Consider the following 20,259-nt stretch of genomic DNA (forward strand, 5'->3'; position numbering starts at 1 on the left):
TGTAAAATAATTTATATCATTTAATTGCAATGATTTTGCATGGGAACAATTGGGTGAAACTTTGCACACAACCAATGCTTTGATTTCTGAACAACTAAAAAAACCTCAGCTTTCCATTACGCCAAAATTATTGAACAAAGATTAGATGCATTGCCAAACAACATGCATAAAGCTTTTGTAGCCATTACTGTAATACTGGCAGATTATGACAAAGTTGAGATGCAGGAAACTGCGGAGATTGTATAGCTTTGTATTCATTGTATATATGCAAATATCAAACTGCTTTCAGTTCTTTTTCACATGTTTGACTGCAATTTACTTGAAACACAAGTATTGGTACTGCTCTTTTCATTTCACTGTTCACTTTCTTTAGTATTTTACTGCCAGTGTTCTGTTCTATTCATCTGTAGTGTTTTTTATTTCCTTCAAATACCTCTTCAATTTGCATTGTTATATATGCCAACATTCAGTATGCATTAACTGTTATTTTATTACAAAAAAAAACAATAAACATAAAAAAGAAAAGCAGTCGGTCTTACTCAAGGGTTGTTCCCTGTGAAACAGGGAAAAAAATGTTGTAATGCCAAGCAACTTCCCCCTGGCTGCTGCTGAAGTAGTCTTCAGCAAGTCTCTTATTTGCCTTGCATACAATGAATGGTGGTGAAATCTTTGATGTTGGGAAGACATACAGTTTCCTCTTGTCGTCAAGCTCCCTCAACAAGTTCAACAGTTCATAGGCACCAATGCACTGTATTCCCTAGTTTCCAAAGACTTCTTCAAATTTTTCCTCTGCAACCAGTTATGTAAAACCACAGTAGCCTTAACAACTTGAGTTGCAGTTTCAACGTTTGCCATTATTGTTGATCTAAGTATCCGCCATCTTCGAGCAAGGATACCAAAGGAAAATCACTGATCTGCAATTGTATTGTACATGTGCGCAGCAGCAGCAGTCATCGGCCCTTTGTTGACATGCGCAACCAAGCGTAAATTCGTACGATAACGGATTCTGTGTACAGCGCCTTTTAACGGATGGTTCGGAACGAAAATTCGGTCCGTTTTCGGATGCGATTTACGTACGTTCACGCATTACGCATTCTGTGTACAGCCACCTTAAGTGAAAGCAGTGCAAAAATAATGTAATATCCTCAAGCTAGGCCAAAGAAGTCAATGTTGTTAAACCATTGATAAAAAATGTTTTTGTGTAAATATTGTTGAAAAGTAAAGAGTTAGATTGAACACCATAAAGTTATGACATGCTTTGGGGTATGGTTTCTGTATAAGTGTTGCATCACCAAAAAGAAATGTAGACTCGAAATATACTTGATCGATCTTTGCCCGGTAAATCATATTTATATGTACATAATTTGCCGGTTCTGGTGAGATGCTACATGATTAAACTATTTGATTTTCTAAGGCTGAAATGGTGTAGTTGTAATTCATTTTTCTGCAATTATTTTTGGTTGACTTTCCAACAGTACTCATTATGACATCTTCGATGAGGTACCTGATCGTCTTCAGTCATTTCTGGTAGTTTATGGATCAATTGATAGCCCTCATAAATATTATTTTTTATGAGAAGGTGGTAACTTCAGAAGTGAAGTCATTAAGCCAGGCAAGCATTTCACGGTTTGTGTTACAGCGAGAATTAACGCTTCGCTGATTTTACCCTTCACCAGTATAGCGTTCGTATTCATCCGCGCATGCGTCTTTAGGACGCCATGCTTGTAGTGTGTAAGGATGAAATTGTACTGTTAAACTTTTGTTATGTTAACTAATTTGATCCTGTTTCTATTTGAATAAGGCATATTAATGTAAAACGTGTCGTTGCCTATTGAATCTGAATGGAACGTTGATGAAGCCACTAGCCGCAGGCTAGTAAGTACCTAGATCCCACACAGTTGGTATGTTCAGTTATATATACGTTTGAACAAGTGATGTGCCCGACGTGGTTTGCGAGTCTTTAATCTTTTTAATGTAAACGATTAACTAAGATGCAATTGTTAACTGTGCTGGGAGGCATATCTCGTTGTGCATTGTTTTAATATTCTACTGTGACGTAGCAATATGCTATTATGAATTTTGTGGTTGCAGAAAACCGCTACGCTCAAAATAAACAAAACGGCCATTCGGACCAGGAGTGGGCTGTTGTGGTGGAGAATTGGGTGGGCGCGTTTGCTTAGTGAGACGAACGGCGCAGGACCAGGCTGCGCACAAGCGGTCGTAACAGTTTGCGTACTACCATGTGCTCAATTACGAATATTGACCACATTTTACAGTTGCATTTATATTCCTGGGTCCTGTAACTGCAGCACTAATCAAGCATTTTAACCAGTAGGCACCGTGTCTGCTGCAGTCACCAGAAGCACTGATGAGACCTTACCGGTAGAAACAGTGTGCACTACTGTTTACAGCTCTTATTGATTGTTATCAGAATACTGTGACCCAAAATCATGTCAAGACTAAGTCATATTACCCAAACTGTATTTTGGGTATTTACAACCCAGTTAAGTTTATTTCCCCACGAATGAATCCAACATGGCTCGTGGCAAATACACAATATGTTTGGCCTCTAGACACCCAATTTTTTTACAAGCAAGGACTGTGATAACATGTTCTGACCATTTTGTTTATTTTATTTGCAATAAAGCTTTGTCAGGACAGGGCAAAACATTTATAATTTTGTCCAGTTTTGCACTTGTATTGCAGTAATCATCTCTTTCCAATGATTCTCAAATATCTGTTAGATTGACAGTGGTTGTTTTTTCAAAGTCTTGAACATACCTTGTGTTGTTTGGAAGCACTTCGCCAATCTGTTTTCAAGGTTGAAGCATGGTTATTGTACTACGCACAAAATTAAAAAAAAAATAATTAAAAATGCGGACAGTTCGAATCCAACTTGGACAATCAATGATGAAAGCGCTATTAACTTGGAGAATGTGGAGCAGACTTGATCCTCGAAGCATCGGTATTTCCAATGGGTTAAAGTACCACAAGTTGCACTAATGAAACCTAACAGGTCAAAACAGCGGCCAAAAAAGTTTTATAAATGTTTAAAACAATCCAAATCAGTCGAAGTGGTTTTGATGTACAAAGCAAAACAGTGCAAGATACAACAATTGAAGAAGTGGGAGTGTCTGGTAATGAGTTACATGCATGTTTAATGGAAAAAATTTGGTACCTAAACAAACTATGTTTCACGGCAGTTAAATAGAACAAAGCGCAGACACAAACAGAAAGGTTTCAGACATGTTGTGTGTTTTCATTCCAATAGTCTCTTTTATTTTGCTTAAGCAGAGGGGGAAGTATTGGAAAAATTAACCAGAGTGATTGTAGATGAGCATGAAAGACAAAGCATTGATAATAGCAGAAGATAAAAAGATCCTTAAAGCAGTATCTGATGAAAATCAGAAGTTCATTGACGCTCTGCTTCAAAAACTTACTACAGAATAGAGTTTGACCTTCAAGTGCCCTACTGTTTATTTGTATATTATTTCTCCTTGCACCATTCCTTGTTCTCAGTGTTTATTTTGTGAATTTAACAAAGCACTACAATACAGTTGAACATTTTAAAATATGCAGGATAGTTTTTTGCGCGAAATTGGCAGATAGTATCTCTGACAACACTTTTTTTCCTGGAGTCGGTTGCATTCAGTTCACTAATACTTGGTTCGACTTCCTAAAAATCCAAAAGGTCTGCTGTTTCTTCATTCTCACAAATGTTGTGTAAATCACAACAATAATCAGCAGAGCTTGATAAACAGGAATCAAATTTTTTTTTTTAAATTCTCCACCTCGACTTTATTCTTCCAAATGCATTTTCAACCACAATCCTTGATGTGCTGTGATGTTCAAACCTCATAAAATTTACCTTGGGTAAAAGTTGATCAGTAAAAAAATAAAACTTGAAAATAGAAAAGTATAACAACTGTTAAAGAAATACCAAATTTCTTTCCAATTTTTCTTTGCGTTTTTTTATGACCGGCTTTCTGACAAGGCCAGTTAAGTAAAATGTATGTAAACAAAATTTATTATTTTTTTTTGTGTTTTAGCTTATATCAGATATCAGTTTGTATAATATATATAGTTTCTATTAAACCTTGCATGAATGTGGCCAAACTACATGTAAAATGAAGTGGTGTAAAATACCTTGGTTCGATTCTAAGTGGGATTCTTGTATTAGTTGCGAATTATGTTTTAATTTGGGTCTGTATACATTTAATTTACTTAACATTTTAATTTTGTTTATTTGGAGATAAAAGTGCCATAGCAGCTAAGCTACACATTTAAACAGGAATCGTTTTTGTAAGGTGTGCTTTGTGGTTTTATTCAACGTGGAATTCTGGTTTTGGTTGTAAAGTGTGTTGTTGGCCAGGCGTAATGTTCGATATTCAGGCCTATTTTTGCATGTTACTGTCTATCATCATGTTGTGTTTTACGTACTTGTCCCGCTGAATGTCTGTTGCATACCTACCCAAACATTGGCCAAACGAGTATTTTATTTGCCAGTTCAGCTTCAATTATTAAATGTCCCTATGTAATTTGTTGTACAGCAAAACAAAATACTGGGACAACTCAAGGTCCTTACACACAACAGATTACTGGATTTACTCATTGTCTGCCCCTACCATAAGTTGGTTGTCCTCTTAATATCATAAAAATTGCAGATGAACAGAAATTTAAAAGGACTGTTTTGCTTTAGACACAGAACAAGCCAGCATGGACAACAGTATTAGTGACTTGAGGAAAAGTATGGTAAGTAGCCAAACAAGTTTTGGTAAACAGTTTGTAGTTCGTATATTAGCAAAGTGGAGCCAAAAGTATGATTTCTGTGAGCTGCAAACCAATAGCCACTCTTTGTAGCTTGTCCAGATAACCTGCAAAACATAGTTGCTGTTGTATAAACTTATTTTAACACAATTTAACTCGCAGAGGTTTAGCAAAAAGGGTAAAGGCCAGAATGCCATACAGCCACTAGAGGAAACTACAAGTGACTGGTCTTCCATCCGGTTTAGAAATCAAATATCCATCAGCATATGGGAAAAAACAGTGTTTAGACATTTTAGGCTACAAAGATGAGATCACCATTACAATCTTAAGTTGGTAAGGATTAAAGGTATTAGGAAAAAAACAAATAGGAATTATACTACACAGTAATTTCGCTTATGTGTAGTGAACCAATCAGACAAAGTTTAATGCATTTTAGGTTTGTTTCCTTGTATTGACAGATGAAAATTCAAGTAAGGAAGCTGCTGAAACGTCCTCACAAATTGTTGGATTGAATGACCAAAATTTTTCGACCATTGACATTCAGACATATGCAGAAGTTGGACTTTTTGACATGTTTGCTGAAGAGGCGTTTGATGTTTAAGATTTTCACTAATTTAAGCATACAAAATGACAAAATTAAATGTTCCTAAAATAATGTTCAGTTTTTATACACTACACCGAAATTGTTTTTCCTACCGATTTTTGTAATATTAAATTTATGTTTCATGATAAACAACAACAAATTTAAATATGTTTAAAAAGAAAAGCCAAAGCTAACGTGCTACTAATTTGGCAGATGCTTTTTAAACCTGCATGCACCCTGCTGTAACTCTTTCTTGCTTAGCACTGATGAAAAACACAATGACTAGCATATTAGCTTTGATATTTTGACTTTGGCAACTACGTATGCTTTTTTCAAGGCAGTATTGCACAGTTGTAAAACGTAATCGGAAACAGTGGTTTTTAATTCTGAGTTTGTATTAGCTTGTTTAATAGTCAGCTGTCCTGTACACCGTACTGCTGTGTTGATTTGTTTTGACAGGTCTACAGAGTAACTTACTTGGAGAAACGTTTCTGCAATCTGTCACAGTAGACGTGCACACTCTGTACTAGATTAACACATGGGATAGGACATTAACAGGACTACATGATGGAACAAACGCAAGCTGCACATGGCCCCCTTCCACATCAGAATAACCCATCACGACAGTAAATATTACGGTGATTAAAAGATATGGAGAACGTCACCTGTAATTACATGAACAACGCAAAAAAGAGAAAACCTGAAAATAAACACGAAAATTAAAGGAATCGGCCAATAGGCACAAGAAGTAATGTAATTTGGCTGCAAATATGGTGAGTATTTCCAGTTTAGTTTACGTAACGCGCTCAATAAAGTACAATGTCAAGCCGTGCTAATTACATGAACAACACAATATAAAAAGAAAACACGGAAGTTGCAAAATATCAAGCCGTCGTGGAAACAAAAGGTTACGCTTGGAATCACTACTACATGTTTGTTTATTCTAAAGCGCAGTATCTTGCTACAACAGAACGAGGTTGCCAAGCTGTGTAAGTTAGTGAAATAGCATGCATCCGTTGAAGTAAGGATGTTATTTAAATTAAATGTTTACTTTTGAACTGTTTATTCACCATATTACATATTTTAAGGCTGCCGGTTTCCTTCAACCTGTTGATCAAAGAATAATTGCCAAAATAGATCAATTGGTTACGGAAGGAGTAAGCAGTATTGAGGAAATTCTTAGAAGCCTAAAACATTATGTTGTCCATGAACTTTTTAAAAATGATACCCTACCATCTACTTCAAACAGGAGATGAGTATTTTGTAAACACAGATTTGCAAAAATTGATCAAACTAATGTCCAGTGCTTGGTGGATGAATGGGTGAAGGCAGGAGATGCCAACGACAAAATATATTTCCGGCCATTCATTGCTAACATGGAACCTGAAGTAGTTGATGGAGAAACAGCACCATTTATTCAATCTGAACAAACCATGCTGTTTATCCATCAATTTGCATGGCAGCGTAGATTGCTTCTGCGCTACGGCCAAGACATTTGTCTAATGGATGCTACCTACAAGACATCCAAATATGCTCTCCCATTGTTTTTTCTCTGTGTGAAGACAAATGTTGGTTATCAAGTTGTTGCCAGCTTCATTACACAGAATGAAAGACAATTGGACATTGAAGAGGCACTGAAAATATTGAAAGAATGGACTCCTGCATGGCAACCATCATTTTTTATGGTAGACAAATGTGATGCTGAGATCCATGCCATTGAAAGCATTTTTACAGGTTAAAGTTCTACATCAAATGTACATGTACCACAAATGTAAAAATAACTATTTTATAGATGTCCGTGTCCTCATTTGCGATTTTCATCGTGAACAGGCATGGGAAAGATGGGTTAAAAAATCTGAAAACCAAGTAGGTCCAGACTAGGACAAACTTTTGACATTTATGAGAGGAATTGCTAACGCTGAATGTGAAAAAAGCTGCAACAAAGCAGTGCAGATATTTCAGTCAAGTTCAGTTTGGGAAAACAACCCAAAACTACAAAAATACTTCACAAATATTTGGATTAAAGAAAGAGGTTTGAGTATTTACAAAACATATATGTTAAATGTAACTTCTGTTCATGCACGTTTTCTAGCGTTGGATGTGGCTCTATCGAGCAGACCAGTTAAAGGTTTTGATCCGCACCAACAATGGTGTTGAGAGACAAAACCGAGTTTTAAAAGAATGCCATGTGCGATTTAGGACTGATAAGTCGCTTTCTGGCTTAATTACAATTTTGCACCATGAATTTTATAAAAACTAAAATTTCGAGATTATCTAATCAAATTACAGAAGAAATTATTGATATCCAACTAAATAAAATTAGATTCAAACAAGTTGAAAAAGTACCGGAAACTGTGGAAACTTCATAATTTCCTGAATTAAAATTTTTGCCTTGCAGTTAGTTTTTTTGGTCCCTTGAATACACAAATGTTTTTTGCAAGGATTTGGATGATCTTGCAACTAATCAAAGAGGTTTTAATATTTTATTATAGAAAACATAAAGTCACTTACATGTGTAGGTGGTGCAACATGACGCCTTTCATTTTTAATCCTGTTGCGATCTTCAGAATGTTGGCATTCCAAGACCTTTGTTTGCACTATGATGTAGGGAGTGGATGTACTGTCCCAATGCAAGCGACCTTTTAAAATATCTAAAAAAATCACAAATGTAATCAGTTTGTATTGTCATACAATTATGGCTTGATGAACTTTCTTTTAACAAGTAAAACTTAGCTGAAGAGCATGCCTTTCTTAATCATATCAAATGAATTCTTCGAGAACTGAATGAACTTTGTCAATGTGGAGATTTCAAATTTCTCAACTAAATCATTTGCCTGAGTCATTGAACAAGCACACTGCAACAATTGTTGGATTTACTCTAAACTTAAATTTATAAACTGCACCAATTACCAGTTGTACATTACCTGCAAATTTTGTTTGCTGTTCTCCTTTGCTGCTTCTGTTATATTTTGCTAAAATAAACAACCACACATATGCACAAAGCATTGTGTTAAGCTATGCAATTTACCAACCATTTTACTTAAACAAGTGAATTCATTCTTCTCAAACTTCACAAAATATCTTTCTTCCTGTTGTAAACCTGTACCTTGGCTATTAAGGCTTTCTCTTATTGTTTTGCTTGCCTTTTCAAGATTGTATTTTGATAGCTTGTTCTGTGCCCAACATACTAATGCAATTATAGTTAATAACATTTAAATGTATACTTACTAAGCCCTCAAACTTTGCAAACACCAAAACATCAAAGATGGTTATTACATATTGATAAACTTTGTTTGGTTCAGACTGACGGTCAAAATGCCAGTGATTCAAAGCACTCTGAACGTGTAATAATGTATAGTATGGCAGCATCATTCCAATGCACTGAGCTTTTACATGCATCTTTAAACATAAAAAAAGAGGTTTCGAAAAAAAAACAGCACCATTGTGAAAACAAGCACCCACAAACAACAAATCTCACCGTGTGATTTAATTGAATTGATGCAGCATATTTGTTGCTTCATGTTTGGATCCATACCACTAATAAATAAAAGCACAAATCAAAAACTTACATGATACACCAAAAACGTGTTAATGGGCCTGAACATAGAACTTTTATTACTACTTAACACATTCTTAGACTAATTTGTGACAATGCAAGTTCCATTCTTTAATATTCACAGCGTAATAACTAACCTTCTCCAGAGTGTTTGAGAATGTAAATTCCTTCTCACCGAATGCCACTTCATTTAGGTTGCTAAAGCAAGTATTAGAATAGTTGTTAGGATTTAGAAAAGTTTTACATCTTACCAATGTTGAACAATATCTTCAGAGATTATTAAATTTTTTGGCATTGGCACACAATTTTTAAATTGCCGAGACTCATGAGAGTCAACAACATCTTTCAAAAGACTGAAACTTTTTTGACAAAAAAACATCTTTTCGCACAAAATCTATGAGTTTTGTAGTAGAACAGAACCTAATCAAACAATAAATACAAATGGTCACTACAAATAAACCAAATCGAAGTAATTTCTATTTTACACCATAAAGCTTCCAGGCTACACCATAACTGGAATCTAAGCCCAACCCACATTAGAGTATTTAATGCTTCCACGCTACACCATAACTGAAATCTGGGCCCAACCCACATTACAGTATTTAATGCTTCCACGCTACACCATAACTGAAATCTGGGCCCAACCCACATTACAGTATTTAATGCTTCCAGGCTACACCATAACTGAAATCTAGGCCCAACCCACATCAGAGTATTTAATGCTTCCACGCTACACCATAACTGAAATCTAGGCCCAACCCACATTACAGTATTTAATGCTTCCAGGCTACACCATAACTGAAATCTAGGCCCAAACCACATTACAGTATTTAATGCTTCCACGCTACACCCTAACTGAAATCTAGGCCCAACCCACATTACAGTATTTAATGCTTCCAGGCTACACCATAACTGAAATCTAGGCCCAAACCACATTACAGTATTTAATGCTTCCAAGCTACACCATTACTTAAATCTAGGCCCAACCCACATTAGAGTATTTAATGCTTCCACGCTACACCCTAACTGAAATCTAGGCCCAAACCACATTACAGTATTTAATGCTTCCAGGCTACACCATAACTGAAATCTAGGCCCAAACCACATTACAGTATTTAATGCTTCCACGCTACACCCTAACTGAAATCTAGGCCCAACCCACATTACAGTATTTAATGCTTCCAGGCTACACCATAACTGAAATCTAGGCCCAACCCACATTACAGTATTTAATGCTTCCAGGCTACACCATAACTGAAATCTAGGCCCAACCCACATTAGAGTATTTAATGCTTCCACGCTACACCCTAACTGAAATCTAGGCCCAACCCACATTACAGTATTTAATGCTTCCAGGCTACACCATAACTGAAATCTAGGCCCAAACCACATTACAGTATTTAATGCTTCCAAGCTACACCATTACTTAAATCTAAGCCCAACCCATATTAGAGTATTTAATGCTTCCACGCTACACCATAACTGAAATCTAGGCCCAAACCACATTATATTCTTCAAAACATTCACAGTTCAGTTGACGCGTTTCAAACTACAGTGCACTTCGCGCACATTTGACGCACGCACAACCTTGTCCATTGTTAAAAGCGATTGTGACGTCATAATCTGGTTTGCGTCTATGCCCCCGTTATGTGGTCAATGTATCTTCCGTTTCAATGTTCACATGCTCCAATTTACTTTTAATACATTTTGGGTGTTTTGTTGTTGAAATGTATATTTCTCTATTTCCCAGGCACTGTGTTATGTCATATATTTCCACCATAAAAATAAAATTGCACTGTTTTATTAAAATCGAAAACTAGTTGACACGAAAAACGTAGTCATTTTGCCACGGCAAGCTGCTAGCTTCACTGTTGAAATAGTCGCGAAAGTTGTCACTAACACTATGTGCATCAGATAAACTTCTGCCGCGTAATGATGCAACCGGCAACAAAGTGTTTTTGCTAACAAACTTCGCCACGAATAGTCATCAGTTTCAGCACAGACAGATTCTACACCTTTTTCAATGCGCAAAAGGTTGTGCAGGACGCAAATAGCCTTTATGACGTGATCCGCATACTTCGGGGCCATCCGGATTGGTGCTCGCAACACTTGAAACCTCTGAACCAACATTCCAAATGCGTTTTCAACTCGGGCTCGCAAGTGCCTATCACACATAAAGTTATTTGTATGGCAAAGCTGAAAATAGTTTATTATCCCACCTGAAATCATATATTTGTTCTCCCTCGTTTGATTTGCACCTCCATATGGTCGCATCAAATTTGGATGTAAACCAAATGCAGCATCTCCCATCTGGTAGTGCCTTGGGCTCAGGAAGATCTAAATATCCATCTAAAACAGCTTTACCAGACAAAGACTTTCTGAAGACCCCAGCATCCCCTTCGCGGCCATAACTTCCAACATATATCATCATAAAGTTGTAATTGGCATCCACAGCTGCCAGGAGCACGATACTAATTGTTGTGTAATTGTATCATTATGTGTCCCAAAGTTGACCTTACAAAACGGCGCTTAAGACTCGCCGTGCAATCAGCGTGTCTGGCAATGCGACTAAAAAGGGCTCTGCACACCAGACGCGGTTGACGGTAGCGGCTGGCGATGCGGTGCCGTCGCGGTTTTTTCGCGCGTCGTTCGAAGCGGCAGGGGGCTTCACACCCGCAGAGCGGTTGGTGCTAACGGCAATAAATCATTTTTTGTTGCCACGAAAACTAGGCCAATGTGCCAGCCAATTTCAGCGTCTCTACATCGTAAAATGTTGTGACAAAGCCAATTATCGTTTGAACGTTTAAATCTGTAATGAAATAAAATACTTATGTCTAGTGTGTTTCCTTAGCAGAAGTGAAAAATGAATAATTTTGATTTAGTTGTGATATTACTGCTAAATCAGCAAGTGATATTGTTAGTGGCACTGATGTACAACATTTTGTACCCCAGAAGGTAAGTTGGTTTGTATATTGGTTGCTCCAAAATGAACTTTATGTGTCTATATGCATATTATGTGTAATTTGTACAGGGAATGGGTCAGACCTATTTTTCAAGACCGAGACAGATTGGGGGAATTTAATTTGGTGAAGGACATGTATGAAGATGAGGAAAGTTTTCAAAAATATTGCCGAATGAATGTAGCAACTTTTTGTGAGTTGCTACACAAAGTGGAACATTTGATAGTGAAAGAGGACACCCATTACCGGAAAGCCATTTCGCCAGCACAAAGGCTTGCAATAACTTTACGGTAACTGCAGTAGAATTTACAACAGCATAGTCATGTGAAATACTAATTATTTTAACTTTACATTGTGTAGATATCTTGCTACTGGTGATTCCCAGTCAACCATTTCCTTAAGTTTCCGGGTGGGGCACTCAACTGTCAACAAAATTATATTCGAAACATGTGAAGCTCTTTGGGATGTGCTGATGCCAGAGGTTCTCAAACCACCATCAACGGAGGAAGAATGGAAGAGGATTTCTGATGAGTTTAATGACATGTGGAACTTTCCAATGTGCTTAGGGGCCATTGATGGCAAACATGTCATTATTCAAGCACCTGGAAATGCCGGTTCCGAATATTACAACTACAAAGGCACACATAGCATTGTTTTGCTTGCAGTATGTGATGCACAGTATTGCTTTACAATGATAGATATTGGTGACTCAGGAAGACACAGTGATGGTGGGGTGTTTGCCAATTCTGAATTTGGTAAAAAGTTTATGGATGGAGAATTAAATATTCCCAGTCATGCATGCTTGCCAAACACCAATATATTTGTACCATATTGTATTGTTGGTGATGCTGCCTTTCCATTGCGGTCTAACTTAATGAGACCCTATCCCGGAAAACATTTACCTGTTGACAAGAACATTTTTAATTACAGACTTTCTCGTGCAAGAAGAGTTATTGAAAATACATTTGGGATTTTGGCCACTCGTTGGCGAATATTTCGAAGGCCCATTATTGCTGAGCCAAACAGAGTTGTTGCTATAACAAAAGCTGCATGCTGTTTACATAATTTTTTGCAGATCAAAAATAGGCAATGTGTGCGAAATGAAAAGTTTTATTGCACTGCTTCGTTTGTTGACAGAGAAGACAGAATGGGTAATGTAATTATGGGAGAATGGAGATCTGAAATGCAGAGTTATTCAAACTTTCAATCTATTGGTCGCATGGGTACAAATATGTATACCAGAGGTGCTGCTGCAGTACGAGACCATTACAAAGATTATTTCATTTCAGAGAATGGTGCACTGCCTTGGCAGAATGCTGTTGTAAATCGTTCATAATTGTTTTCAGTTGTTTTTTTCTATTCAGTGCAGTATCTTGTTTGGTGTATATTTTTTCTTTTTCACACTCAATAAATCACACAATTTCTTTGATCTGGTTTCATGTTTAGAAGTGAACAGAGAATACAGTGAGGTAACACATGCTGCATGACAATTTAAAATTGCTGGAATAGAAAAGTAGAAAAGAAAGAACCATTGAAGAATAAACAGTAAAAAACACATTATGCATTGTCAATTAAATTAGCTCTTAGTGATGACAGATGCTCTGTAATTGCAGACATGGCCTCGTATGCCTTTTTTTTGGCAGGCCTCTTAAGCTGCAAGCAACAAAATTGCCAAAGCCTGTAAATTCATCATCTTGTCCGGTGTTAGATGATGTTAATTTTGAAATGCTTTCACTATTTTGGCGAAGCATGCTGCAAATGCTTTCCTGAAGCAGTATGAAATATATGAGTGGCATAAATTACATTTCAACCTAAAAACACTAACCTGAAAATCCAATCGATCATTGCGTATCCGTTTCATTCCCTGCCTTGAAGTTGATGGCAGAGATGTACTTGGTGGGGTAGCTATATCTTCTTCCACCTCCACCTCCTCAAGGGTTATCTCCTCTGCAAACATCATTTGTATGTTTGTTTAAAATAATAAAAACACAAATAAATATATATAAATACCTTGTTCTGGAACAGGTTCATCTTGTGTAAAATCAACCACAGGTGTTGATGGTCGGGAAAAGTTTCCAACAGTCCTGCAACAAACCATACTTGTTAGAAGTGCAATATATTTATATTTAATCCATACCAAAGTCACTCACATTTTATGCCTCAAATGATCCTGCAAAAATTTTAATGCTTCATAATGCTCCCATATTTGCAGGTTTTCAGCAGCAGCCCCACTCTTCCGTGCATTTTCAATTTTTCGCTTTTCTTTCGCAAAACGGTCTCTTAAGCTTTTCCATCGTTTCATGCAATTCTCCACTGAATCAACAATTATAATTAGTTGCTGGCCCAGACAACAACAGTACATTTAACCTACCTGACTGTCCAGTGCACTCACTAATGTTTTTCCAAACATTTTCTTTTCGCTTCTGGTCTTTGTATAGTTTGCTTCCAGAGTCATATATACATGGAGAATCATGTACCATTTGTATTAGCATTTCATTGAATTCCATTATTAAACTTTTGAACAAACAAACTGCAAACAAAATTTCTCCACCAAATATTAATCACAATTTAATTTATAAAATTTAATTGGTAATCTTGACTAAATAATGATGAAATAACAAAACAAGTGTCAAAACCATTAACTTTAACCAGAAAATTTACGCCAACTTACCATAAAACAATCAATTCACATACAAAACTAGCTAAAATTGTCTGAAATAAGTCAAATAACCCACAAAAATAAGTTTCTGCAGCCAGCAGACCTACTAGCAAACAAAGCGTCTGACGGAAAAGTTAAATCAGATTTAACTCCGCCGTCAGACGCTTCGAGTGAGAAAATCACGCCGGCATGACGCCGGCTGGTGTGAATCCCCCGCCGCTTCAAAACCGCGTCGCCAGCCGTTAACCGCGTCTGGTGTGAATCCCGCTTCACGCCTGTGGATGTACTGCGCACCTCAGTGGCTAATAATTGCGTTCCTGGCGTTGTTTGCGTGTTGGCTTTGCCTACAAAACCTGCGCACCGTTTTGTATCAATACACTTGAACTGTTTGTGACTGAAGAATACAACAGTTATTTGGCGACGAGGACGGGATTTCTGGTCATGGAGAAGCTTGTGGAGATGATGCAACGTCAACTTAAAGCCCAAGAGCGTCAACGTGAAGTTCAAGAACGTCAACTTGAAGCACAAGAACGTCGACACCAAGAACAACACGAAGCCCAAGAACGTCAACATGAAGAACAACAACGTCGACACCAAGAACAAATGGAGGCGATGATAGCAATTCTGGGAAAGCTTCGCTCGAGTGAAGGATCGACGGAAGGAACGGCATCAACGGTAACTCACCTAAATACGCCCAATTTTTTGCCTTTTGATTCGACTTCAGAGCTGTGGGTTGACTACTGGTCCCGGTTTTGCACGTTTGCCAAAGCTCATTTGGTACCTGACGATCGACTGGCCAAGGTATTTTTGACGAATCAATCTTCAACGGTGTACAAGATGCTTTTCAATTTGGCTGCACAGGAATCGCCACCAAGAGACATCAATGAGCTCACGTTAGAAGAAATCGTCCAACATATGAAGTTTCAGTTTGACCCCAAACGTTTCATAGTTCAAGTTTTGGACCGACATGAAGCGCAAGCCGGGAGAAACAATTCAAGAGCTCGCTGTTCGCATTCGACAAAGCGCAGCAACTTGCGACTTTGCATCCATCACAGATCCCTTGGATGAAGCTTTACGCACTCGTTTTATCTGTTCAATTGAAAACGAGGCGGTTTTAAAAGCTCTGTTTAGGACAAAGGATGACGAATTGAGTTTTGCTCGTGCGATTGACATTGCGGTTGAAACCGAAGATGCTGCCAAAGTGGCTAAAGAAACTGTTTACGGGATGCAGCCATCGACTTCGGTGTTCAAGGTACGTGCTACAGCTAAGCCGTGGGAGAAACGTAAAGTGGATTCGAGGACGGTGCAATTACCTGAAGGGAGGAAATGTTATCGATGTGGCAAGACTTCGCATCAGGCTTCCGAATGTCGTTTCAAGAATGCAACCTGCCATTTTTGTCACCTAACTGGACACTTGGAATCCGTTTGCCGCAAAAAGATTCGACAGCGCTCGTCCCATGGCGTTAAAAGAATTGAGAAACTGAATTGCGTTTCCAGTATTGAAGCAGCCACGCCCAAGTTGGAAGTTCCAATTTGCATCAACGATCGTTCGCTGAACATAGAACTTGATACAGCTACCGGCGGAAATTTTCTGTCAAAAGAAACATGGAAGAAGATTGGTTCTCCACAGCTGCACAAAGCAACGTCCCAGTATCAGTCTGCAAGCAGGCACAACTTGCCGGTAATGGGCACATTTACGTCTGCTACCAGTTATGCAGATTCCGGAAAAGTAGCTTACCTTCATTTCAACGTCTGCGACATTCCACGTTTGAATTTGGTGGGGCGGAACGGAATACAGAAAATGGGTATTTCGTTGGACAAAGTTCTGTACGGCAAGTCAAGCTTACAAGCTGCAGAGGTATTACAAGCCGTAACCGCTCAAGAACCGCAAGACATATCACTACATGAAGAGTGTGTCAAGTTGTGCAGTGAATTCGCAGAACTGTTTAAGCCCAATTTAGGCTGTCTTCAAGATTATGAACTGGAGGTACAATTTAAGGACGACGCAAAACCAGTTTTCTGCAAACCGCGTTCAGTTCCGTTCGCTATGCAGAGTGATTTGTCCCAGGTTTTAGATTCCGGGATAAGCAAAGGAATTTGGACTCCAGTGAAGTTCAACGACTGGGGTACGCCAATAGTTCCGGTCCGCAAATCAATCACTTCTTCGCAAAAGCCTGCTTTAAGAATTTGTGGTGATTATTCCGTGACTGTCAATTCACAATTGGAAGTTCATCGTCACCCATTGCCATTACCAGAAGATTTAATGCGGAAGTTAGGTGGTGGTTATGGCTTCACGAAGATCGATTTGGCGGATGCGTACAATCAAATCAAGTTGGGACCAGAAAGTCGGAAGAAGCTTGCTCTGAGCACACATCGCGGAGTTTTATTACAGAACGTATTGCCTTTTGGTATCAGTTCTGCGCCAGCTTATTTTCAAGAAATTATGAATGATATCACTAAAGACCTACCGGGTGTAGCAGTATATCTAGATGATATATTGGTCAGTGGTTCGTCTGCCAAGGACCACCTTCACAATCTCAAATGTTTGTTGCAACGGCTCCAAGACAAAGGCTTACGTTGCAGGAAGCAAAAATGCAAATTTGCTCAACAGCAGGTTGAGTACCTTGGCCATGTTCTCTCCAACAAGGGCATCACGAAGGGTTCCAAAGTCGACGCTGTACAACGTATGCCTGCCCCGCACGATGTACCGACGCTGCGGTCTTTCCTTGGATCTGTACAATTTTATGCAAAATTTTTGCCTGCAGAATTTTCAACTGTAGCAGAACCACTCTACCGTCTCACAAAGCAAGGCATTCCTTGGAAATGGAGTCAAAAAGAAGAACGTTCTTTCAATCAGCTGAAGGACTTACTATCCAGAGACCAAGTGTTGGTTCATTTCAATCCATCCATTCCTGTGGGTATTGCCTGTGACGCATCAAGTGTTGGAATTGGTGCTACGTTGTTTCACCGTTTTCCCGACGGCAGTGAGCGACCAATTGCCAATGTTTCTAAAACTTTGACACAACGCCAGAGGAATTACAGTCAAATTCAAAAGGAGGCTTTGTCAATCGTTTACGCTCTAAAGAAGTTCTTTCAATATTTGTTTGGAAGAAGATTCATCCTGATAACGGATCATAAACCACTGATGTCTTTATTTGGTCCGCAAAAGCCTACACCAGCTTTGGCAGCCAACAGGTTGGCTCGATGGGCACTTTTCTTGAACCAATTTCAGTACACCATCGAGTATAGAAAAAGCCAACGAACACAATAATGCTGATGTTTTAAGCCGACTTCCACAAGGCGATGATACAACTTTCGACGGAGAGGAAAGTGCTGATGACGTAGACATCGTTTGTGCCATCGAAACAGTCGGAATGCAAGTGCAAATGGACTCCTCAGCACTACGAAAAGAATCTTCAAAAGACCCAATATTGAGCAAGGTAATTCAATACACGCACGAAGGTTGGCCAAGACCATCTTCCGATGAACCAACGGAAGAATTCCGGAAAGTGAGTAATTTTCTCACTACGTCATGTGGAGTTCTTATGTATGGCTCCAGAATCGTCATTCCAGCAAAACTACGTGACAAAGTTTTGCAGCTACTGCATTTGGGCCATTTCGGCATGCAGCGCATGAAGCAACTGGCCAGGACAGTGGTGTACTGGCCAAACATAGATCGAGACATTGTGGACATGTGTCGAAAGTGTGGCACATGTGATGAGCACAGAAACGTAATGCCGAAGGCTCCCGTACATCCATGGATACTACCCGAGAAGCCATGGAGTCGAATTCATGTCGACCATGCCATAAATTTTATGGGTTACAACTGGTTGGTTGTAATTGATGCTTATACGAAGTATCCATGCATTCACCGCACTCAAGCAATCACCGCTAAAGCAACAATGGATCTTCTCGACCAAGATTTCGCGCATTTCGGATATCCACACTCAATAGTGTCCGACAATGCACCATCGTTTACATCGGAGGATTTCCGAAACTACTGCAAAGAAAGGGGGATTGTTCACCTTACAGGCGCACCTTATCATCCTGCGACCAATGGGGCAGCGGAGCGCTTGGTGCAAACTTTCAAGAAGGCATTACGAAAGTCTTCTGAGCCGCCCATGAACGCATTGAGAACTTTTCTCATGCAATACCGCCGTATACCAAACAGTAGCGGATACTCCCCAAGTGAACTTTTAAACGGAAGGCAAATACGAACAAAGATTGACACCATGATGCCTTCTCCAGTACATGATGTCCAGAAAAAGCAGTTGCAAGGAGTTAAACACGGTGTTTCCACTACACGCGTTAACAGGACATACAACGTCGGCGATCCTTGCTATGCACTGTATTACGGACCACGGCATGACAAAGACCCACGATGGGTTCCCGCACTGGTCATCAAACGTTGCGGAAGTCGAAGTGTTCGGGTTAAAGTTATTCCCCGAGGTCCGATATGGAGACGACATATTGACCAACTTCGACCCAGATATGCATCATCACAAGATGACGAGCCAGGAGATGAACCAGCAGATCACCCAACATCACGCGATGCATCCGATGATGAAGAGTCCGGTCGTGCCGATACGCGCGACACGGTCACCCCTGAGACTATCGTTAGTCCTGACAATACTCATTCACCTGCGGCGCAGGAGTTGTCACACGGGGAGAGTTTACCCCGGCGCTCGAAACGGCGTCCGAAGCCTCCCAAATTTTATGGTTATTAGTGTCATTTTGCGTTGTTCCATAACCCAATATTGGCGGGGAGGTGTTGTGTAATTGTATCATTATGTGTCCCAAAGTTGACCTTACAAAACGGCGCTTAAGACTCGCCGTGCAATCAGCGTGTCTGGCAATGCGACTCACGCCTGTGGATGTACTGCGCACCTCAGTGGCTAATAATTGCGTTCCTGGCGTTGTTTGCGTGTTGGCTTTGCCTATAAAACCTGCGCACCGTTTTGTATCAATACACTTGAACTGTTTGTGACTGAAGAATACAACACTAATTTTTTTGTAATTAAACAAATAAGATCCGGACTTGGCAGGAGATTAAATGATACAGTGTTTACTTGAAATAGTATTTTTACATGTCAATTTTTGCTTTCACATTTGCAACCTTTTTTGTCAGGTAAAGGCATATATTTTTCATGAAACACATCCCATATGGCCTCACATGTTTCAATTATAATTTTGTGCACTATTTGTTTGCTCATTCTATTTGAAAATGGAAAATTGATAAAAAATGAAGTGAAGTCTGTTAAGCCAATTTACTTTTGCAAGTATCATGCACCAGCTTTGTTAGTGGTGCCTTCCGCAAAGCATTTATGGCAAATCAGTTTCTTGTAGTAAAACTTTACAATGAAAGTGCTGCTTCCACAATCCAGGAAGATTTACACATTTCTGTGGAAGACCTACTCTCTCCGCCAACGAAACCAGAACTGGTTGAGCATGAACTGAACTCTTCTCCAGCGTCGCTTTAAGTAGAGATCCGCTTTCTGAAAAACACCTGGGAGTGGAAGTAGTACCTTAGATTTCATTGTAAGTACATGATTTGGGGTAATAGGTTCGGGTACCCCAGCTTCACTGACAAAATTAACTCCCGAGTGGTCGGCAATTAACGATATTTTCCATTTCGGTTAGAAATGTTCGAAATGATTCATTATTCAAATGATCTCCATATTGCATTAACAAAGGCTCAAGAACACTTCTGACTGTCCGCATTTGTCTTTCCCAA

The 20,259-nt window shown here is 39.0% G+C and overlaps 1 protein-coding gene and 1 pseudogene across 1 annotated transcript; one reads left to right on the top strand and one right to left on the bottom strand.

The window, feature by feature from the left end:
* The first annotated feature begins 11,769 nt into the window (after window positions 1-11,769).
* LOC145890334 (uncharacterized) lies at window positions 11,770-20,005 on the top strand. Its single transcript, XM_082981326.1, has 5 exons — window positions 11,770-11,861; window positions 11,938-12,156; window positions 12,227-12,437; window positions 19,633-19,653; window positions 19,910-20,005. Exons 1-5 carry the CDS (start codon window positions 11,770-11,772, stop codon window positions 20,003-20,005), a joined length of 639 nt encoding a protein of 212 aa, XP_082837452.1.
* On the bottom strand, window positions 13,424-14,373 carry LOC145888982 (uncharacterized; annotated as a pseudogene).
* Window positions 20,006-20,259: the final 254 nt, after the last annotated feature.

The sequence above is a fragment of the Ascidia mentula genome, chromosome 2 (genome assembly GCF_947561715.1).
Source record: "Ascidia mentula chromosome 2, kaAscMent1.1, whole genome shotgun sequence".
Taxonomy (NCBI): Eukaryota; Metazoa; Chordata; class Ascidiacea; order Phlebobranchia; family Ascidiidae; genus Ascidia; species Ascidia mentula.